Below are 24,712 nucleotides of genomic sequence, written 5' to 3'. Positions count from 1 at the left end.
CATCACTGATAGAAGTTAACAAACATACTTATATTGCTTATTTTGAAAACTTAAAGAACTAATTACACTCACTTAAAACTTTAGAAACCAATTATGCTTGCAAGTAAACAAGAGGAACTTAAATTATAGTTTCCCAAAAAAAAAAAAAAAAACTACCTACTCATATGCTAATTAAAAAAGAGAGATTAAGATATACCTCTTTTTTATATATATAGAAAAGCATAAAACATAAATCGTTATTATTATTTATAATTATTTTTTATTTTTATTTTTATGTTATGAAGAAGAGAGAGAAATATGGAGAGATAAAGTCTAAGGAGAGAGAGAGAGGAGAGGGGGGAATGAAAAACATAAATGGTTAGTTTTATTTAAAAGAAATTAAGGGTTGTAATTATAAGAAAGCATATATCTCATCATTTTATTCTTGGAGAAAGCATATATGTCATTATTTTATGCTTGAAGAAAATAAAAGGCGAAACTACATTGTTGGTCAAAGTTTAATTACTAAGCACTGTTGGTCTCTTAAGTTTCAAAAATAATTACAATTGATTTGAATCTGAATTTTGTGCAGGCTACTAGCTTTGTTTTTATTTGAGGCTAATTGAGCTAATTGGCTATAAAGTTTTACAAACTTTTATTGTAGCAAATATTCATTGTCATAAACAAAAAAGTTGTGTACGGCTCCTTTTTAACACTTTGGTCATCTCAATGATTTGATTGTTTTTTGGTTTCTTATAGGGGAGTTATAATATGTGGAATCTTTGCCTTAGGCATTTTCCTCAATTTCTCTTTCTGGGTATATAGTAAAATTAATAAAACATCTAGGTCGGATCCAAAATTTTTATCGACTTATTTCACTTTTTATCTGAAACCTGTTTGTTTTTTTTCACAGCTTTGATCCTTTTGATTTGAAGTTTCGTAGTGAGATTATACTTCTGTTTTGTGTCGTTTTGCAACTTTGTTAGTGCTGGCATAACAGTGGTTGAGACGAGATAAGAGATGGAGTCTGTGGCATAGAGCCAACAGTGTCAACGGAAGAAGCAACGGAGGAAGGATGAGTTTTAATAGTGTTGAGCATTCAATGGAGGCCTCGTCGATTGGCAAGCTGCCGTAGTGTTTGGGTTTCTAATTTTTTTTATTTATTTATAATTAACATCTTTTCTAAAATTAAGTAGTAAATAAAAAAAATAAAAGTTATCGGCAGAAACTAACGGCACATTAATAGAAGACTTAATTAGAAAGTAATGAAACTTAGAAGACTGAAATGACAAAACCCAAACTTATAGGACTAAAATGACAAATTGTGGAAATTAAAAGAGTGAGTTTTGTATTTTAGCCACACAAAAAAAATCATTAGAAGCCAAATGCCCAAACCATTTCAAATTGACCCGTTGACAAACAGGTATTCTCATATCATTAAAAATTACTAGCCCTAATCTTGACACCGCCATCCTGCCCCTCCCGTCATCCTTCTCTCGTGACCAATGTCCTCTCACACGCATAGCCACTGGTGCCATGCTGTGCAGTCACATACCCATTAGTGTGAGTGCAACTATTTGGATCTTCGAATCCCATTTTCTTGATTTATCAAATTTTCAATGATATTAACATACCCCATGTGTGTTTCCCACAGGCCTCCTCGTTTCAATTAGCATGGTTTGCAGTTGTGGATTTATCAATGAAACAAAATGGAAATATTTCCAATAATTGGACTTAAAAGCAAAAATCCAAGGCCAGTACTTCAATTAGTTCATACAAATCCTCTAATATTTCGTCTCTATCTCTCACTTTCTCTCAGATTGGGCTTAGCGATTTTCAGTTTGATTTGGGAATACTCATTTCTCAATGGGTCAGTTTGAAATGGTTTGGCTTCTAACGGGTTGATGAGTTTTTTAATGAGTCAAATTTTGGATTTTAATTTTTTGAAAAAATTACAATTTACCCACTTATGATTTGGCCAAAATTCAAATTGTTTATCTATGGTTTGAAATTTGACACATTAGTACATTACCCATTTGAGGTTTGATTAAAATTTAAGTTATTTATCTATAGTTTGAAATCTCTTGATACAAGTGTTTCACTGGATTTTTTATATATATCTTATTTTATTTTGTATTTTTGTGTTTTTTGTGTTTTCTGAGGAGAGAGACATAAAATTGGAGTAAAATTACATATTTAACCCTATTTTTTACAAAAGTGGGTTACAAAACTCTAACTAATTAGCTAACCTCATGTGGGTAAAGTATCAAATTTCAAATCATATGTAGGCAACTTAAGTTTCGGCTAAACCACAAGTTGGTAAATTGTAATTTGCCTTTTTTTTTTTGTCAATTTTAAATTTGATGTCATGTCACTTAGAAATTGACACATTACACCTTCCTTAGCCATGTAAGCACTGAGACTAACAACTGTTAATAGAAAGACCAATTGTATTCATTTTTTAAACTTGAAGGACCAATAGTGCTTAGTAGACAAACTTCAAGGATCTATAGTGTAGTTTCGTCAAAGTAAAATATGTCATCATTGTATGCATCCTCCCATTTAGGGATTAAACTTTTATTATAGATAATAGATTGTTAGATTGTTAGACGCACTCACACAAATGTCAAGGGCATTGTAGCTTAATTGACACATCTTCATGTACAAAGTACTTGAAAGTCGAGGGGAAATGATTCGAGTTATAGAATTAACACAATATTATAACTATCTCTACAAAAAAAAAACACACATACACACATAGAGACAAATACACACTCACTAGTGTGTGAGTGGGTATATTTATAATGATGCAAATAGTCCTATTTATTGACTTTAAGGCCCACTCAAGATTAATGAGCATTATAACTTATTTATTCACATAACTCAAGTATAAATGCTTGTAGAGTGTGGGGGGTAATGGTCGTTTTCAAAAGGGAGCTTTACACACGTATATACTTAGATTAGGTTAGAGTAGGAATTCTATCTTGTATTTAAAATAAATAAAAAATAAAAAAAATAAAAGAAGAAGAAGAAGAAGAAGAAGAAGAAGAAGAAGAAGATAGTTTATTATATCTTATGAAGGTGTATCTGTGTATCCTACATTGAATAGTTCTAGATTCATAAGTTCTCTGAATAATCACTCCAAATTTCATAGAAAGCGACACCACTTTCTATATGGGGCTACAAAGACACCAAAAATATATCAATACTAAACGGAATTATAACTCATTTATTCACATAAATTATATACCAATTTATGTCATGGTGAGAGTTTCTAAATAAAGATTGGAGTTAAATGCAATATGCCAAATCTCCATAAAAATTAAAACTTAAACCTTTTTATTTTTACAATATTTTCATAACAAATTGTAGGTGGTTAGTTATTATTCGTTCTAATTTGAATTTATCACTGAAATTACTTTTTTGTCCCACCACTAACAACCTGTAATAACCTGCCACTTAGGATTTGTTGTGAAAATGTTGTGGATATAACATTTTTCTTTTAGTTACCATAAAATTCACAACAGATAATTTTCATTATAATGAAAATTTAACAGTTTATTTATAATTAATATTAAAATGTGCCAACATGATATTTCTTTTATAGAAGGATAATAATATATATATATATATATATATATATATATATATATATTTATATATAAGATAGAATTTCCACTCTAGCCTAATCTAAATATAAATGTATGTGAAGCTCCCTCCTGGAGACTTAAACCCTAGCCTTTGCCCCCCACGCCTCATAAGCATTTATACGTGTAGAGTGACCACTGCACCAATGAGGAGCGGTGATAATAATATGTTTATTTTTATAGGAATATGAAGCAAAATACAAATGATAGAACAACTAAATTTAATGTGTGCATGTATAAAAATGAATAAACAACTAAATTTAATGTTTGCATGTATATAAGGGTCTCATATTTGAACTGTGACTACTTGGGGAAATAAAGAATAATTGCTCACACATAACATGAGCTTTTTTAAGTTAGTAGGTTTCAGCCTTGTGCCTAATCTCGGTTTCATGAGTGTTCTAGATAATCGCTCCAAATTTCAAACGAAGCGGCACCACTTCCTATAAGGGGCTACAAAGTCACCAAAAATATATTAATACTAATGTGAATTATAAACCCACTTATTCACATAAATAATATGCCTATATTTGTCATGGTGAGATTTTCTAAAATAAATATTGGAGTTAAATGTAAGACGCAAACTCTCCATAAAAATTAAAACTTACACTTTTTTTATTTACCACAAAATTCACTGCTAATAAATTTCATTATAAATGAGAATTTAAAATTTTATTTATAATTAATATTAAAATGTGCCAACGTGATATTTCTTTCATAGGAGAATAATAATATGTTTATTTTCATAGGAATATGAAGCGAAATACAAATGACAGTACAACTAAATTTAATGTGTGCATGTATACAAATAGAACAACGAAATTTAATGTGTGCGTGTATATAATGGTCTAAGATTTGAACTTTGACTACTTAGGGAAATAAAGAATAATTTCTCACGCATAACAATCAAGTGTTAACATGAAAGTGTATTCCCTTATTTCATCCCCTTTCCCTGTATGTGTGTGTGTGTTTGTTTCTCAAAAAAAAAAAAAAAAAAGGTGTTAACATGACCTTTTTAAGTTGGCAGGTTTCAGCCTTGTGCCTAATCTCGATTTTATAATGAGAATCCAACAATTTATTTATAATTAATATTAAAATATGCCAAAATAATATTTCTTTTATAGAATGATAATAATACGTTTGTTTATATAGGAATATGGAAGGAAATACAAATGACAGAACAACTATATTTAATGTGTTTACGTATAAAAATGACAACACTCATGGTTTGCGGTGTAGGGTTGTAGATCACATACCAATGGCTAGAAGGTTTGTCTTATTGGTTTTGTTCACATTGTTTCTTTCTTTTAGCAGTAATGATGTTGGTTGCAAGAGAATTTATCGAGAAGATCACTTGGAGTTGAAAAGGCAACATAAGCTTTTAAATAAGTTGGCCAAGAAAACTATTCGGGTGAGATCAATATTTCCATTTGTGTATGTGTATATATATTTATGTTGAAGAAATAATGTTGCAGCTATTATAGTGACAAAATGATTTTGTGATTTGTAGACAAAGTATGGCGATACATATGATTGCATAAATCTCTATGAACAACCGTTCTTCAATTATCATTCACTCAAGAACCATACTCATGATTTTCCAGTAAACTTCAATTACTATGTCACATTTTTCTAATTTTCTTTTATTCTTTTTTTTTTTTTTTTTTTATAAAGAAAAGTAACACTAACTTCAATATTGAATTAATTAATGTACAGGTGAGATCTTCCTCCAACCCTAAAGGAAGCAGAGACCAAAAGTCTTCACTACTATTTAACCCATCTAATTTTTGGCTAAATGGTAAAGGTTGTCCAGATGGTATGGTTCCCATTAAGAGAAATACGGAGGATGATCTCAAAAGGGCAAAGTTAGCTACAGAGATACATAACTTAAAATATAAACCACTCACTATTGATAGACCTGGTACTCATGTAAGTTATCATTGCTACACTCTAATTTATTTTTATCTATTTCATACATTTGCATATATTTTGTGTTGTAGTTGTAGTTGGTTCCTTTTTTGTATATTATTTTCTTTTGATAGGAAAATAAATAGTATCTAATTATGTCAAGCAATAGCTGTGTGTGAATTATTTTTTTAAAACTAATACACAGTACCCCAACCCAATCCAATACCATATTAATGATATATATGTGATTGATTATTTTTTTGTTGTGAACAAATTTGTTAATTTGAGGGATAAAAGAGGAGACAAAAGAGAATACATGAGAGTTTATGCAGTTCTTATCAACATACAAGCTAAGGGACAAAAGCTGAAAGTGATACAATAATGTGTCATTCACTTATAATAATACACTACAATGGATAGCACTGATATCGGTCGGGTTTGGTCAAGCTTAAGGGAGATTTTCACGTTTTTGCTAGATTCAAAACCAATACAGACTGATACTTTAACAAAGCCGTACCAAACTAACCATGAAAGCCACGGTTCGGCCCGTTCGGCGTGATTAGAGTTTTTTCAGTTTCCTTAAATCATCTATTTTCTTCTCAAAAAGAGTGAGTAGCACCGTTACCTCCCCTTAGAAATCAATCTATTGATTCATTAGCCAATCTCATGATTTTCTTTTAACAATCAATGACTTGATATTGTCTTCAATGAATTTCAAAAATCTCATGATATATATTCTTTGGCTTCAAATTTTTTGATTTGATCTTCAATGACATGCAAATATATTTATAGTATCCTAAAAATTCAGCATATAAATCACACACGAAAAAAAAAAAGACTCTGTTGTTAATTATGGTGTGATTGATGATTAGTAATTTGGCTTGGAGTGCATAAGCACGCACATACTCAATGTGCAACTAGAGTTGGAGGAGAAACACAATGAGTAATCACACAATTTCCTTTAAGAATAATTTTCAAATGATTGCTTTAAAATGTTATATATTATTCTCAGTATGCTGTAGTGCGGACAAAATATACGAACGTGTACCATGGAGGTTCTGCAATCATCAGCATATATAACCCAAAAGTCGAAGGAACTCAATACAGTTCTGCTCGAATAAAGGTTCAAAATGGTCCGGATAGCATAGAAGTTGGATGGACAGTAAGTGATAGAGGAAACAAGTTTACAATATGTATCTATGTATGTAAATGAGCTTGTTAATTCTAATACTCATTTATTTTTGTCTTAGGTAAATCCAACCTTGTACAATGATACTCGTACCCGATTATACACATTTACAAAAGTAATTAACATATTTTTTTTTCTATTCATATTTTGTTCTATTAATTATGTAATAAACTGCACTATTTACCTACCTTTTGATATTGATGTTTCCATCTACAGACAGGTAGTTCCTCATGCTTCAATACATTATGTAATTCAATAATTCCTACAAGTACGGATATTCCTCTTGGCATTGCTATAGAGCCAATTTCAACGACAAAACAGCAATTTGACATGGAATTCATGCTTTTTTGGGTAAATAAATAGATATATGTTTTTATATAGATGTGTGTCTGCGTGTGTTTCTTTGGTACTAACCTCTTTGTGCATCAAGTATGATACAAAAAAAGCACATGATTTGTTCTTACTTCCTGTGTTTGTGTTTTTTCTCTTGAATGATAGGATTCTAGCAATGGAAACTGGTTTCTAAAATTTGGTCAAGATGAAACTGTCATCGGATTTTGGCCAAAAAATGTATTCACTGCTTTAGGAGACGGTGCTAATTACGTTGAATGGGGAGGAGAGGTTTTTAGTCCTCCTGGTGTGCCTAGCCCTCCCATGGGCTCTGGGTATAGTGCAAAGTTAAATGAAGACACCAGATATGATGCATATTGCAGGCAAATTAAAACAATTAATGAGACTGATTATGTTGTGAATGCTGTTGATACCGAAGTTTTTTCAGATATTGTACAATATGAAGTTCTTGATAAAGGAATATTTGGTCGAGCTGATGTTCAGCACATGGTACTATTTGGGGGTTTGGGTGGTTATACTGGGACTTAAGATTTCTAATTTTTCTTTTGGTTCAGTGCATGTATTCTTATCAAATAATTAAATATTTTGATCAATAAAATGACTTTCAAGTCAACTTTCAACTCACTGTACTTATAGCATGAATATTGTTGTCTATTTTCCATCCAACAGAAAAGAGCCGTAAGTGATCAAATGCAAATGATTAATGAGACCACTATTAATGTAGAATACCAGAAACTGAGAAAGATGCAAAGAAATGTAGTACAAAGCCAAACAAACGAAGATTCTCATTGTTAACTTTGCCTAGTGTAGCAAAGATATCAGGACATCCTTAGTCGTTGGCAGATGGGAAGACTGAGTAATGCTGACTTCTCATTTGACACAAAATACCAGAAGCAGATTGTTGATGCCATAGAATCTGTTCAGTTGTTTTCTTCTCTGTTTAAAGTTGGGAATGGCTGTCGTTGTCAATCTCTGGAATGCTTGAAGCATGATACAGGCCTAAAGTAATTGAGATAATACTTGTAAGTAAATAAAAAATATGGAAACAAAGACTCAAAGTAATTTCTATTTCACCGAATTACATTGTCCTGAAATCAAACACTTTTCTGCACTCCTTTTGAGTTCATAATTCCATAAACTTCTTGACTCAAGGTAACCATATATAACAATGATAAGAATGAGAAGGGACGGTTGCTTGTGTATCTTCTTTGATGACTGACAATTACACTCAAGTAAGATCTGCTTGATCTAATAATTTAAGGTATATAACATTTAACCAAAAGCTAGACATCTTATAACATGATAGATTGATAGTTATAACTATATCCTTGATAATCAGAATTTTATATATAACACTAAAATTTTTGACATGTACTCATTTTAACTGGATTTCATTCACTAGTTTAAGATGGATTTGTTTTACATTGACAGCGAAATCCATTGAAAAGAAGAAAACGATTATACCCTGCAAAATCAGAATCAGAGTCATCTACTTTATTTTTCTGAGTCATCGGAACATTATGTTGTCCTCATGCTCTTTGTTCTTCATCTCTAACATGTGTGGATTGTGTTGAAGTTTCTGCACAGATTAGGTTATTGTGAACTTAGTTTTGTTTGACATGGTGCCATTGGAGACACCATGAATTTCTTTATTTTGATAGCTAATAAAAATACACAACACAACTCACACCTGCACAGATTGAGCCCCTGACCTCACCTTCACATTGATTTGTTCTAGGATTACTAGCTTCACGTTGAGTTTGAACTAAGAAACAGATAATAAAAATTTCCTTTGTCTCATGGCATTAGCTAAATTAGAACCATAAAACATTCATTAACAATGGAATCATCCAGCATGTTAAAGCAGCTCTAAAATATAATCTTAACAACCCTAAATAGTATATGTGTTTACATCAACACTAATGTAAAAAGTTTTTACTAATGTAAAAATGTTATAAAGAGAGATGTTACGTCCACAACATTTTTACTACGCCCACAACATTTTTACAATATTTTCACAACAAATCATAAGTGGCAAGTTGTTACTGATTGTTATTGTTGGAGCAAAAAAGTAATCTTAGTGTTAGGTTCAAATTTGAATCAATAACAACTAATCATCTATGATTTGTTGTGAAAATGTTGTGGACGTAGCATCTCTTTTTTTTAAATAGCTGTACCACGACAATCAAACACAATCAACAATTCCTACATGTATAGCAAAACATTGTAAACAAACAACTCACAGCCCAACTCTAAATTCCTTCACATGAAGTTGGAATGAGTTGTGGGATTTGAAGGATTTTCTGAGTGAGAAATCCATGTGATTGAGATTTACTTAATGGAATGTTTTTGGGAATAAAATCAAAAAATAAATAAATACTAATATTTTGTGAGTGTGCTTAAGTGTGCACGAGGTCTTGATCTCAATTTAATATTCAAGTTTAATTTTGGCGAAAATGCACTTTTGGTTTCTACATTTTGGGTCAATTCTCATTTTGGTCCCAAAATTGATTTCATTACTAATGTAGTCCCTAAAAAAAGAAAATCATTTTTAAAATGGTCCCTGCCGTCAACCCACTAATGAAAACCTCCTACGTGGCGGATGAAGGCATAGGTGGCACAAAAAATGCTGATGTGGCTATTAAAATATTATTAAAAAAATACCACATCAGCATCTTATTTAAAAAAAATTAATTTATCAATTTTAGCAAAATTAAAAAACAGAAAAAATAAAAATAAAAACGTAAAAACACAAATTCAAATCATATCGAAGAACATGTATAAACAAGAACTTAAACCCTGATTACAAGAACACAACCTCAAATCACAAGAATGAAGAACATAGTACTCAAAGATTTTTTTTTCCAACATTTCTCACAACACAAATTCAACTAAATACATAGAATTATATCTCCAAAACCAGTAAATCAAAACCCAACCAAATTAACAACAAAGCATCTAAATCATCCAACATCAACAACAAAACAAAACCCAATCATCAAACCAAAATCCACAAATTTTAGACCACAAATTCTCAACAAACCCTAGAGAAAACCCAATCATCAACGCCGATTCGTGCAGGGTCAGAGCCTTCGCCAGGCTGCATGGTTCCTCCGCCAAGCCAGCAGCCGCCACATGATGCGCGAGCCGTCAATGATGGTTCGGGAGACCGTGACGGAGCAACTCGAGGAGCATCAGAGTGACTGGGCCTACTCGAAACCCGTGGTGCTCCTCGACGTGCTTTGGAATCTTGCCTTTGAGCATTTTAAAAAAAAATTGGTGGGGTTGTTTGGTGGTTAAGAAAATGGGGGAAAATTTTTGGTGATGGGGATTCGGAGCATAGGTTCTTGGTTATTTGTGATGTGGGTAATGGAAAAAGGTTAAGTTTTTGTGAGGTTGATGTGGTTATATAGCTTAAATGACACTTTTTTTTTTTTGGTATGTGTTTTTGTTTGGTAATTGAGAAAATGAGGTGCAATTTTGAAAATTGGAATGTTAGAGCTCGGGTTTTTGGTTATTGTGATGTGGGTGCTTTTGATTTTGTTTTCTCTTCTTACTTGTGTGTTCTTCATTTAGATTAAGAAATAATTAATTAAGATCAAAGGATTTCAAAGTCCACCCAAATGTGAATTTTTCTAGTTTTGAACTTTTCAGGGCTTGAGGATGTATGTTCTTACGGAAAAAAAAATGAAAAGTAAAAAAAAAAAAAAAATTAGATTAATGTTTACTTTGAATTTTTTATTTATTTTCTGACCAAGCTTTTTATTTTCTAGGCTTTTTATTTTTATTTTTTATTTTTTTATTAATTAAAATGCTGATGTGGTATTTAAAAATGTTAAATATTTATTTTTAATAATATTTTAATGGCCACATTAGCGCCACGTTAACAAGTAGGGCACTCCGTTTGCCATGTAATAGGTTTCTGTTAGTGGATTGACGGCAGGAACCATTTTAAAAACGATTTTTTTTTTTTAGGGACTACATTAGTAATGAAATCAATTTTGGGACCAAAATGAGAGTTGACCAAAAATGTAGGGACCAAAAGTGCATTTTCGCATTTAATTTTTTATGGGTTTTTTTGTTTGGTGCAGATTCTGGGTTTTCTTGGGTTTAATTTTTGTTAATCCGAGTTTGGGTTTCAATTTATTTCTGTCCTTATGTAAACTGATTCATTTTTTCCCCTCTGTAACATTAGTTCACTCTTCATTAGCATTTTCGAGGCAAGAAAATTACCTAAAAGTTGTGCACTTCATTTGAAGATTTCAGTTCTATTGATTTATTGTCAAACTTAAATATCAGAGAGAGAGAGAGAGAGAGAGAGATTTAATTACTCATACATAACAATCAAGGCGTTCACATGAGATTTTTAATTGGCTGGTTTTATAGAAGAGAAATGCTAATAGATGTCCTTAAGACAACGGTTAAAAATTCATTTAAAAAAAGTTTTTATGGAAAAAGAAAAAAAAACAATTAATATTTTGATAGTTTTTTTCATTTTTCATAAAAGTGGTGTCAAAATTTTCTTAAAATTGATTGTTAACCATTCCCTAAGGGTACTAGTTAGCTTGACCCTTTATAGAAAGCCTAGATAATCAAGGTGTTCACATGAGATTTTTAGTTGGCCAGTTTTATAGAAAGCCTACATAATCACTCCAAATATTATAGAAAGTGGCACCACTTCCTATAAGGGGCTACAAAGACACCAAATATATATCAATACTAATGATAATTATAACCCATTTATTCACATAAGTAATATACCTATTTATGTCATGGTGAGATTTTTTTTTTTTTGAGAAGAGAATAAAGATTAAAGTTAAATGCAAGAATCCAAATCTCCATAAAAATTAAAGTTTATGCCTTTTTATTTACCACAACTTAACTACAAATAAATTTCATTATAATGAGAATTTAACAATTTATTTATAATTAATAAGTTTCTTTTTTATAGGAATATGAAGGAGATACAAATGACAGAACAACTGTATTTAATATGTGGGTATATAAATGACAACACACATGGGTTGTGGTATAGATCACATACCAATGGCTAAAATGATTGTCTTACTGGTTTTGTTCACATTGTTTCTCTTTTAGCAGTAATGAGGTTGGTTGCAAGAGAATATATCGAGAAGATCACATGGACCTGAAAAGGCAACTTAAGTTTTTAAATAAGTTAGCCAAGAAAACTATTCAGGTGAGATAAAAATTTCTATTTATGTGTGTGTATATATATTTATGTTGAAGAAATAATGTTGCAGCTATATATTATAATGACAAAATGATTTTGTGATTTGTAGACAAAGTATGGCGATACATACGATTGCATAAATCTCTATGAACAACTGTTCTTCAATTATTATTCACTCAAGAGCCATATTTATGATTTTCCAGTAAACTTCTATTTCTATGTCACGTTTTTCTAATTTTTTAGTTTTTTTTTTTTTTTTAGTTTTTTTTTTTTAAATGAAGAAAAGTAACACTTACTTCAATATTGAATTAATTAATGTACAGGTGAGATCTGCCTCCAACCCTGAAGGAATCAGAGACCAAAAGTCTTCACCACTATTTAATCCATCTAATTTTTGGCTAAATGGTAAAGGTTGTCCAGTTGGTATGGTTCCCATTAGGAGAAATACCATGGCTGATCTCAAAAGGGCAAAGTTAGCTACAAAGATACATAACTCAAAATATAAACCACTTACCGTTGATAAACCTGGTACTCATGTGAGTTATCATTGCTACACTCTAATTTATTTTTATTTATTTCATACATTTACATATATTTTGTGTTGTAGTTGTAGTTGACTTCATTGACATGCAAATATATTTATAGTTTCCTACAAATTTAACATATAAATCACAAAAAATATATACATGAGTTTGCTGTTAATTATGGTGTGATTGATTATTAGTAATTTGGCTTGGAGTGCATAAGCACACACATACTCAATGTGCAACTAGAGCTGGAGGAGTAATACTAAGAATAATTACACATTTTCTTTTATAAATAATTTTCAAATGATTGATTTAAAATGTTATATATTTTTCTCAGCATGCTATAGTGGGGACAAAAAATAAGAACAACGTGTACCATGGAGGTTCTGCAAGCATCAGCATATATAACCCAAAAGTCAAAGGAACTCAATAAAGTTCTGCTCGCATAAAGGTTCAAAATTATCCAGATAGCATAGAAGTTGGATGGACAGTAAGTGATAGAGAAAAAAAGTTTACAATATGTATTTATGTACGTATATGAGCTTGTTAAATCTAATACTCATTTCTTTTTGTCTTAGGTAAATCCAACCTTGTACAACGATACTCGTACCAGATTATACACATTTACAAAAGTAATTAATATTTTTTTTTTCTATTCATACGTTGTTCTATTAATTATGTAATAAACTGCGCTATTTACCTAACTTTTAATATTTGATGTTTCTATCTACAGACAGTTAAATCCTCATGCTTCGATACATTATGCAATTCACTAATTCCTGTGAGGACGGATATTCCTCTCGGCATTCCTTTAGAGTCAATTTCAACACCAGAACAGCAATTTGACTTGCAGTTAATGCTTTTTTGGGTAAATAAATAGATACATGTGTTTATATAGATGTGTGGGTGTGTTTCTTTCGTACTAACCTCTTTGTGCATCAAGTATGATACCAAAAAAAGCACATAATTTGTTCTTACTTCCTGAGTTTGTGTTTTTTCTCATGAATGATAGGATTCTAGCAATGGAAACTGGTTTCTAAAATTTGGTCAAGATGAAACTGTAATCGGATTTTGGCCAAAAAATGTATTCACTGCTTTAGGAGACGGTGCTAATTACGTTGAATGGGGAGGAGAGGTTTTTAGTCCTCCTGATGTGCCTAGCCCTCCCATGGGCTCTGGGTATAGTGAAAGGTTAGAAGAAAACACCAAATATGATGCATATTGCAGGCAAATTAAAACAATTAATGAGACTGAATATGTTGTGAATGCTGCTGATACTGAAAATTTTTCAGATATTGTACAATATCAAGTTATTGATGAAGGAAGAGTAGGTGCAGATCAGCACCTAGTACTGTTTGGGGGTGTGGGTGGTTATATTGGGGAATAAAGATTTCTAAGTTTTCTTTTGGTTCAGTGCATGTATTCTTATCAATAAAATGACTTTCAAGTCAACTTTCAACTAACAATACTTCTAGCATGAATATTGTTGGCTATTTTCCATCCAACAGTGAACCATAAGTGAACAAATGCAAATGATGATGAGACCATCATTAATGAAGAATACCGAACCGAGAAAGATGCAAAGTAATGAAGTATAGACGAAGATTCTCATTGTTAACTTTGCCTAGTGTAGCAAAAATATTAGGACATCCTTAGTTGATGGCAGATGGGAAGCCCGGGTAACGTGCTGACTTCTCATTTGACACAAAATACCATAAACAGATTGTTGATGCCATAGAATCGGTTCAGTTATTTGCTTCTCTGTATAAAGTTGGGAATGGCTGTCGTGGTCAATCTTTGGAATGCTTGAAGCATGATACTGGCCTAAAGTAATTGAGTTAATACTTATAAGTAAATAAAAATATGGAAACAAAGACTCAAAAGTAATTTCTATCTCACCTGAATTACATTGACCTGAAATCAAACACTTTTCGCACTCTTTTTGAGTTCATAATTTCCATGAACTTCTTGACTAAATTCCCTTTCTAGGTAACCATATATAACAATGATAAGATTGAGAAGGGATGGTTGCTTGAGTATATTCTTTGATGACCGACAATTACGCTCAAGTGAGATCTGCTTGATTTAATAATTTAAGGTATTTAACATTTAACCAAAAGCTAGACATCTTATAACATGATAGATTGATAGTTATAACTATATCCTTGATAATCAGAATTTTATATATAACACTAAAATTTTTGCCATGTACATATTTTAACTGGATCTCATTCACAAGTTTAAGATGGATTTGTTTTACATTGACAGCGAAATCCATTGAAAAAAGAAAAGGGTTATACCTAGGTTCAGACTTGGAGCCACCTACTTTGTTTTTCTGAATCATCGGAACATTATGTTTGTCCTCATGTTCTTTGTTCTTCGTCCCTAACATGTGTGGATCATCTTGAAGTTTCTGCAGATTAGGTTATTGTGAACTTAGTTTTTTTTGACACTGCCACCGGATACACCACGAATTTCTTTATTTTGATAGCTAAAATAGACAACGCAACTCACACCTGCACGTATTGAGTCCCTGACCTCACCTTCCTTATAGGGTGATGAGATGCCATTTGTTCCAGGATCACTAGCTTCACATTGAGTATGAACTAAGAAATAGATTAAAAAAAATTCCTTTGTATCATGGCATTAACTCAATAAGAACCATAGAACATTCGTTAACAATGGAATCATCCAGCACGTTAAAGCAGCTCTAAAATATAATCTTAACAACCTTAAATAGTATATGGTTTTGGCATGTGCAAATCCTCTATTTTGCATTTCATCCTTAGAAAACATTGGTCTAATTCTGATAAACTTGCATCAATGCTGATAAAATCTTTGACAGATAATGCCTTTGTTTTGAATTGAAAGCTGCAAAGAGAGGGATCATCAAGTATCTTAAATCATATAACAAAATCCACGACTGCCATAGAGAGAGAGACGGAGAGGGGTTCTGGTGTTGTACTTGTATTGGAGACAGCTGTGTAAAAGGATCAAATCATGTCAGCAAAATGATGCCTATATACATTATAAGCATTAAGAGGCTTTGGATTTCTCACACAGAGACTAGATAACAATCATACAACTGATCAACAAAGATTAGTGTCTGGCTCATGCCAAATACTCTATTACTTGGTAAAACGCAGGCACCAAAATCATCTAAAACAAGAATGTCCAACATAGTCCATTCTTAAGGGTGACAACTTCTTGTATGGTTTTAGGGTCATAGAAAAATACTCTAGAAATAAACCTTATTAGATACATAGAGTACAGAGCTCAAGAAAAACATACCAATTAACTAGTAAACATTTCCAAAATTATGGAAACAAAAACACCGATCAAACCTGTGTTAACTGACACTAACCACATAGCTCAAAAGGTAAATAAACCACTCAAGCTTCTAGCTTCCTTCAAAATAAACCTCTATGCGGCCTCCTGAACCGCTGCCTCCTTGCTTTTTCAGCTGCTTCTTCTTGCCTCCTCGCCCTCGTCCCCCTCCTGCTCCTGCTCGAGCGGAGCAGTGAACAGAGAAATGGGTTTTGAGAGAATTGGGGCATTGGATTTGGGGGAAGCGAAGAAAATAGGGGATAAAATGGAAGTGGGTTTTTGAGAGAGAGAGTGAGAGTGTTGAGGTTTTGAGGAGGGTTTTGCATTTTTGCTTTTGTTTTTGAGGTTTGTACATAGCTATATCTATTTATTTGTTAGTTAAGACCACAACAAAAAATATTATAGGAAATTGCAATGAGCTGTTTTTTTTTTTTTTTTTTAAATATAAAATTATTTATACTCACTTCCCATTTATTTTTAAATAAAATTCAAATTATTTACATTAATCTACCATGAATGGCTAAAAAAAAGGGTTTTTAAAAAGCTCAAAAGTAAAAAAGTTTCAAATTTCCTATGAGATGGTGGTGTGGATGGCAAATTTAGGGAGGGTAAAATAGAAATTCAAGATTTTTTAAAAGCATTTTTTTTTTAAGGGAAGTGAATGTTTTATTCCAAAGAAGGGATAATTAGATAAATAGCAAGACCAATAATGAATGTGTAATAATAATGGCGATTCCACACCAGGTTCAATAAAATAATTAAACTAGATTGAAGTTATATATTAGTTTCATTGATTAACGTTGTTAAGTAGTAGTTTAATCATAAATTTCAGTTAAGTGAATGAAAGTTGGGGGTTTAGGAAGCTCTTGTTGTTGGTAGAGGGAGTTCTATGAATTTTGGACTTAAGGCGAAGATTAAAATGAAGCATTTTATATATTTTAAATGTTACTTAAATGTTCTATGATTGTTGTTTTATACTTCTTTCATAATTTTTGTTTGTGGTTTTGTCACGGCTTGCCAAAGGGGAAGATTTTTAGGGTCATTTTTTTTTCTTTATGTTTTGGCCTAACCTTTGACAAAACGTACTTTACTTGTAATTGGATAGATCTAAGTTGGGTTTAATGTATCAAGAAGTATGTTGCTCAAAGACATCAAGTGGAATCATTAAAGACATGAAGATTGATCCAAGAAATAAGTAAAAAAAAAGCTAATTCAATAAAGCTCGACACTAGTATCTATTGGGATTTAATGAAGCAAATTTCTCAACACAAGCTCGATCTATCGATACTTACGAATTTAAAATTCTCAAATCTAGATTTCGGCCCATGATGACTTGAATGATTAGGATTTCTCTCTTTACAACCCTAGCAATATATAAAGCTTATTTTAAAAGTCATCAAGAACGGAAACAAAGACTTAGAACTCATATATTTTGTGAGAAGCTAATACTTTTGTACACCTTAAAGTTTTGTAACCAAGTAAGAAAACCAAATATAAACTAGATACAAGGAAGCAAATACTGAATGACAACTCATAAAAGCAAACGTAATTTGTTGTCATACAGAGAACCCAACACGCATGAGACTTCTAAATAGAGGTCATCAAATAATTCTTCTTTGCCAAATTACAATATATATATATATATATATATATATATATATATATATATATATATAATATGGCTGTTACATCCATATTGTAGCAATTGAGTACTTGACTACTTGGGTTCTTGTTGAACATGGAAGAGATAAGCCAAAAATTAGAATGCAAAATTTTTATGTGAATCAGAATATGAAATGGCATATACCTATGCTTCATGAAATCCAACCCTCTGTGTGGCTTCTACCAACCTATAAAAATAGCAATGATACAAAAATTTACAATCCAAATCCAATACCAAGGAATATTCAATCAAGAACTTCTTTTGATATTTTTTATAAATAAAAAAAGAGAGAAAGTTACCTTAATAGAGACATGAAGAGTACATGCTTATGCAAATCTGCTATAGTGCCCAAACTTTAATATTAGTATTCAGATTCTTTTTTTTTGTTTTTTATTTTTGAATTTAATTTTGTAAATATTTACATTATAGATACTTGGATGAGTTTAAAATTATTCACTACTAAAATTTAATTGATCTAATGCTCTACATTAACTCATCAAGAATATATCCTACTCACTTAAAGTACCCCAACTTACTTGATTTGGTATTAAGTTTGTTGGTCATGAAAATCCAACCAACTAAATAAATAAACATGAAATTGCTGCTGTTCCAATGAGTCAAAGAATGAGAAAAGAAGGTACCTGTGAAAGAAGACATTGGTGGTGATTGTTGGAGAGGGCTTGAAATTGCTTCGTTTCATGGTGTCAACATTGAACTCAAGGATCCAAAATCACAAACACAATCAAAATTAATTAAAATGCAAAACTGGACTTTGAAATTAGAACCCCACAAATTAAAAAAGCTACAAACTGCAAACTCAGAAAATAGAGAAGTATGAGTGAATAATAGTTATGTGATGAACAAAAGCATAATTAGAGACTAGCCTCTGAGCACACACACGTAAGTGCGTGCTCAGAGGCTCTTCTATTTTTTTTTTTTATAAAAATTAATAATTTGTATCAATCATAAATTGGGTTACTATATTTTTCAATCACAAAAATACCTAGGGGTGTGATGAGTGTTATGCGTTTGTACCAAATATTAAAATTATTAACATTTTTCCACGCATAACACTTATCACATCCTTAGGTATTTTTGTGATTGAAAAATATAGTAACCCAATTTATAATGGATGCAAATTATTAATTTTTACTAAAAAAAAATAGAAGTGCCTCTGAGCACGCATGTGAGTGCATGCTCAAAGGCTAGTATTGTTAAAAATTATGCGGGTTATGGTACAGAAGTTGGTGGAGTAGTGTTTTGTGTCGCCCATTCTAATTGCTTTCCAGCAGTATTTACCATAAACCTATGAGTAGAAATACAAAATGTGTTACTTTTGTGTTATTAATAGACACTTTAAAACGTACACAACAATGATAGGTACAATATATATGAAGCGTATACTTGTGGAAGGAATATTTGAATTTACCTTGTGATGATATTGCATAGCTCTATGTATAGAGAAATTGTAAGGTTCTCATGGTGGACCAGGACAAGTGACGTGATCTACCATTTCACTAAAAGACTTACACCTGTTTAAAATTGATGAGTTAGAAATTTTTTTAAAACAGAAATTGATTAATGACTCAACAATTTTAAACAAGTGGCAGTTTTTTAGTAGAACGATAGACAAGTGACGTGGTCCACTAGAGGACTGTATAATTTCTCTTATGTATGTGAAATTGTCTATTTCTTGGGACTTAAAGAACTGTCATTTAATTACCATTTAAAATAAATAAATAAATAAAAACTGTCTATTTAAGATGAGGAGTTTACATTTATGTAAATTTGGACTTTGAGATAATTCACGAAATCTCTCCACAAATGGGTTATGCATGTCAAACAACCTAGGTTTGAAAATAAAGAAAAAAAGAATATTTGTGCCATCAATGTAAACTTAATTAAAAATATATCATTATAAACCAAATCATGGGGTCCATACACACACATACATATAATGCACAAATACATACCCCATATATACATGTTCATAGCATCATATAAAACCATTTTCCTTCATCCAATAGACAACAGTGTCAAACCCGACATATCAAAGAATTTTGGAACATTTTCATAAGACCCAATATTTTACTTTAATCCTTATATACATTAGCATATGTTACATCTTCATTCCCAAAGTTGTACATATAACGAAAATAAAAATAAAAGAAGAAACACTGGTATTAAGAATACTTACCAAAATAAAAATGGTATTAAAAATAGGAAATGGACAAAGTAGAAGTTTGCAGATATCTATATTCTAACCTGAAATTTGATTACAGAAGCCAAAGAGTTCTCAGTGTGTGCAATCTTTTTTTTTTTTTTTTTTTTTTGAGAAATGAATACTTGCTGTTTTTATTAATCAAGAATTGGGACAATCATCCAAAACAAAAGAGATAATATTCAGTGGAACACACTCCAACCAGATTTGCGAAGAAAAAGATTGTCTCGCTCGTTGGGCTAAGGCATGTGCAACTGCATTGCCTTGCTGACCTATATGAGCGAAAAAAATACTCTGAAATGAGTTTGATTGAGATATGATATCCCTGATGAGATGCCCTCCCCTAGAATTTTCCATGCCTGATCCCTTTAATGAGTTGACAACAGATTCAAAATCCAAACAAACTGAGCATGACCCAATTCTGCAGTAAAAGTGACAGCTTGCCGGGCAGCAAGAAGCTCCAGGATTTCCACTGTTGGAGGTTTCACAATCTGCTCGGATAGGGCATCCAACACCTGACCCTCACTATTCCGAATTACCACACCTATTCCCGCTTTGTCTGACTCTCCGTACATTGCTCCATCATAATTTGTCTTCACCAAGCCCGCTACAGGAGGTAGCCACCTGTGAGGAACAGCCCGTCATCTGTGGGAAGGAGGATTTTCCAGCCCCTGAATTCGCTGAGGTAGTTCTTTGCAAAACCAGCAATATTGCGAAGGGGCAGGGTGTCTTGGAGGCGAGATTTATTTCTCTGATACCAAAGTGACCAAGCCGTCGCTGCAAACAAGGATAGTAAGGCAGGTTTGGATCGGATTTTTTGTATACATCCAAGAAAGAATCAGAAGTTGCTGAGCTCCTATCCACCCAGTCGAAATCAGTTTCCCAGACCACTTTGATGCAGGCACAACTCCACAAAGCATGCACAACAGTCTCCGATTCTCCAGAGCAGCGAGGACAAACCGAATCTTGAAGAATTTTTCACTTCAGTAGATTTTCTTTTGTAGGCAGCGAATTAATGCATGCCTTCCGAAGAAAATGCTTGATCTTGTGGGACCTTCAACTTCCAGATGCTTTTCCAAAAACCCCTCTGTGATTCTGAGACTTGTGGTCGATTTGTATCAAGAGTATGAAGTTCACAGAGAAGTTTATAACCTGACTTCACTGAGTAGTTGCCCGATTTTTCTGCTCTCCAAACTAAGGTATCAGGCTGTGGGGGACGAGACTTGATAAGTTTTGCTTCAGGTGGATAAAAACAAAAATCAATTAGATTGATGTTCCACCAACCTGTTGTAGAATTTATCAGAGAATCCACAGTGGAATCTGGTGCTAGGTGTAAAGCTGGAGAGCTGATTCTGCCTTCAGGACTTGGTAGCCAAGCATCTTCATATATCCGAACAGATTCACCGCTACCGATTCTCTGGATGGCTCCTTTTTCAATTAAATCCCTGGACCACAGCATACTCTTCCATGAGAAAGAGCCGGTAGAAGGTTTAGCTTCCAAAATTAAGCTATTTGGAAAATACTTCGCCTTAAAAACTCTATAAAATAGAGACTCCTTATCATGTATCAATCTCCACACCTGTTTAGCCAATATGGCTTTATTAAATTTGCAAAGATCTTTAAAGCCCAATCCCCCCTCGCTCTTTGGTTGACATAAGACCTCCCAGTTTGCCCAATGAATTTTTCTCCTATCACCCCTTTGTCCATACCAAAATTTTCAAATGAGCATCTCAATATCTTGGCAAAGACCGATTGGCAATCAAAAATAACTCATGGCAAACGTAGGAATGGCTTGGACCACCGCTTTCAAAAGAACTTCTTTACCCACTTGCGATAATATTTTCTCTTTCCATCCTTGGAGCTTACCCCACACCCTATCTTTTAAGAAATTCAAGCTTGCCTTTTTTTTTTCTTCCTACCACCGCCGGTAAACCCAAATATCTTTCATACTCCTTTATTTTGGACACCCCAAGCAGATTTTTTATTTCCTCCTTTGTAGCAATAGAGGAATTATTGCTAAAAAATAGAGTAGTCTTGTCCGAATTTATTTTTTGTCCCGACGCCCGTTCATATTTCCCCAATATCTCCTGAATTTTTTCCACGCCCCCCACTCTAGCTCGGCAAAACAAGAGGCTATCATCTGCAAAAAAGATGTGAGAGATCTTTGGGCTATTTTTACAGAGAGAAACACTCTCAATATGTTTACCATCCGCTACATGTTCAATTAATCCATTTAGACCTTCAAAGCATAATAGAAAAAGATAAGGGGAAAGAGGATCTCCTTGATGAATACCTCGTGTGAGAATAATATGGCCTTTTGGTTCGCCATTGACTAAAATCTAATAGGTCACAGATTTTATAGACTCCAAAATCCAGCCTATCCAAGTCAAATGAAAGCCCATCTTCTTCATGATCCTTTGAAGGAATACCCATTCCAAACGATCATAAACTTTGCTCACGTCCAATTTTAAAACCATATATCCAATTTTCTTTTTCTTTTTTTTTCCTCTTCATATGGTGTAAAGTCTCAAAGGCCACCAAGATGTTATCGGAAATAGCTTTATCCGATAGAAAGGCACTTTGAGATTCCAAAATAATATGGGGTAAAACTTTCTTCAACCTGTTTGCCAACACTTTAAAGACAAGTGCATATAAGATATTGCAAAAGGCAATGGGGTGGAATTTACTCATATGCTAATTAAAAAAGAGAGATTAAGATATACCTCTTTTTTATATATATAGAAAAGCATAAAACATAAATCGTTATTATTATTTATAATTATTTTTTATTTTTATTTTTATGTTATGAAGAAGAGAGAGAAATATGGAGAGATAAAGTCTAAGGAGAGAGAGAGAGGAGAGGGGGGAATGAAAAACATAAATGGTTAGTTTTATTTAAAAGAAATTAATGGTTGTAATTATAAGAAAGCATATATCTCATCATTTTATTCTTGGAGAAAGCATAAATGTCATTATTTTATGCTTGAAGAAAGTAAAAGTCGTAACTACACTATTGGTCCCTAAAGTTTAATTACTGAACACTGTTGGTCTCTTAAGTTTCAAAAATAATTACAATTGATTTGAATCTGAATTTTGTGCAGGCTACTAGCTTTGTTTTTATTTGAGGCTAATTGAGCTAATTGGCTATAAAGTTTTACAAACTTTTATTGTAGCAAATATTCATTGTCATAAACAAAAAAGTTGTGTACGGCTCCTTTTTAACACTTTGGTCATCTCAATGATTTGATTGTTTTTTGGTTTCTTATAGGGGAGTTATAATATGTGGAATCTTTGCCTTAGACATTTTCCTCAGTTTCTCTTTCTGCGTATATAGTAAAATTAATAAAACATCTAGGTCGGATCCAAAATTTTTATCGACTTATTTCACTTTTTATCTAAAACCTGTTTGTTATTTTTCACAGCTTTGATCCTTTTGATTTGAAGTTTCGTAGTGAGATTATACTTCTCTTTTGTGTCGTTTTGCAACTTTGTTAGTGCTGGCATAACAGTGGTTGAGACGAGATAAGAGATGGAGTCTGTGGTGTAGAGCCAGCAGTGTCAACGGAAGAAGCAACGGAGGAAGGATGAGTTTTAACAGTGTTGAGCATTCAATGGAGGCCTCGTCGATTGGCAAGGTGCTGTAGCATTTGGGTTTCTAATTTTTTTATTATTATTTATAATTAACATCTTTTCTAAAATTAAGTAGTAAATAAAAAAATAAAAGTTATCGGCAGAAACTAACGGCACATTAATAGAAGACTTAATTAGAAAGTAATGAAACTTAGCAGATTGAAATGACAAAACCCAAATTTATAGGACTAAAATGACAAATTGTGGAACTTAAAAGGGTGAGTTTTGTATTTTAGCCACACAAAAAAAAAAAAAAAAAAAAAAAAATCATTAGAAGCCAAATGCCCAAACCATTTCAAATTGACCCGTTGACAAACAGGTATTCTCATATCATTAAAAATTACTAGCCCTAATCTTAACACCGCCATCCTGCCCCTCCCGTCATCCTTCTCTCGTGACCAATGTCCTCTCACACGCATAGCCACTGGTGCCATGCTGTGCAGTCACATACCCATTAGTGTGAGTGCAACTATTTGGATCTTCGAATCCCATTTTCTTGATTTATCAAATTTTCAATGATATTAACATACCCCATGTGTGTTTCCCACATGCCTCCTCGTTTCAATTAGCATGGTTTGCAGTTGTGGATTTATCAATGAAACAAAATGGAAATATTTCCAATAATTGGACTTAAAAGCAAAAATCCAAGGCCAGTACTTCAATTAGTTCATACAAATCCTCTAATATTTCGTCTCTATCTCTCACTTTCTCTCAGATTGGGCTTAGCGATTTTCAGTTTGATTTGGGAATACTCATTTCTCAATGGGTCAGTTTGAAATGGTTTGGCTTCTAACGGGTTGATGAGTTTTTTAATGAGTCAAATTTTGGATTTTAATTTTTTGAAAAAATTACAATTTACCCACTTATGATTTGGCCAAAATTCAAATTGTTTATCTATGGTTTGAAATTTGACACATTAGTACATTACCCATTTGAGGTTTGATCAAAATTTAAGTTATTTATCTATAGTTTGAAATCTCTTGATACAGGTGTTTCACTGGATTTTTTATATATATCTTATTTTATTTTGTATTTTTGTGTTTTTTGTGTTTTCTGAGGAGAGAGACATAAAATTGGAG

General features: G+C 32.4%; 2 protein-coding genes across 2 annotated transcripts; both read left to right on the top strand.

Moving 5' to 3' along the window:
* Positions 1-4,782: 4,782 nt before the first annotated feature.
* On the top strand, positions 4,783-7,602 carry LOC142613499 (protein neprosin-like). Its single transcript, XM_075785869.1, has 8 exons — positions 4,783-4,895; positions 4,938-5,037; positions 5,137-5,229; positions 5,343-5,555; positions 6,547-6,696; positions 6,785-6,838; positions 6,940-7,074; positions 7,222-7,602. The coding sequence occupies exons 1-8, from the start codon at positions 4,783-4,785 to the stop codon at positions 7,600-7,602; spliced, it is 1,239 nt and encodes a 412-aa protein (XP_075641984.1).
* A 315-nt stretch (positions 7,603-7,917) lies between these two features.
* On the top strand, positions 7,918-14,179 carry LOC142613498 (uncharacterized). Its single transcript, XM_075785868.1, has 6 exons — positions 7,918-8,078; positions 12,172-12,271; positions 12,589-12,801; positions 13,371-13,424; positions 13,526-13,660; positions 13,805-14,179. Exons 1-6 carry the CDS (start codon positions 7,918-7,920, stop codon positions 14,177-14,179), a joined length of 1,038 nt encoding a protein of 345 aa, XP_075641983.1.
* Positions 14,180-24,712: the final 10,533 nt, after the last annotated feature.

Source organism: Castanea sativa, chromosome 10 (genome assembly GCF_040712315.1).
Source record: "Castanea sativa cultivar Marrone di Chiusa Pesio chromosome 10, ASM4071231v1".
Taxonomy (NCBI): Eukaryota; Viridiplantae; Streptophyta; class Magnoliopsida; order Fagales; family Fagaceae; genus Castanea; species Castanea sativa.
Note: the sequence above shows the minus strand (reverse complement) of the source record. Positions and strands in the feature narration are given on the sequence as shown.

Excerpts from the sequence above, each read along its gene's own strand:
- LOC142613499 (XM_075785869.1), top strand. The coding sequence starts at position 4,783 with ATGGAAGGAAATACAAATGACAGAACAACTATATTTAATGTGTTTACG. Across the intron at positions 4,896-4,937 it reads CACATACCAATGGCTAGAAG|CAGTAATGATGTTGGTTGCA; the intron begins GTTTGTCTTATT and ends TCTTTCTTTTAG. Across the intron at positions 6,839-6,939 it reads GATTATACACATTTACAAAA|ACAGGTAGTTCCTCATGCTT; the intron begins GTAATTAACATA and ends TTCCATCTACAG.
- LOC142613498 (XM_075785868.1), top strand. The coding sequence starts at position 7,918 with ATGGGAAGACTGAGTAATGCTGACTTCTCATTTGACACAAAATACCAG. Across the intron at positions 8,079-12,171 it reads AAGCATGATACAGGCCTAAA|CAGTAATGAGGTTGGTTGCA; the intron begins GTAATTGAGATA and ends TTTCTCTTTTAG. Across the intron at positions 13,661-13,804 it reads TGCAGTTAATGCTTTTTTGG|GATTCTAGCAATGGAAACTG; the intron begins GTAAATAAATAG and ends CATGAATGATAG.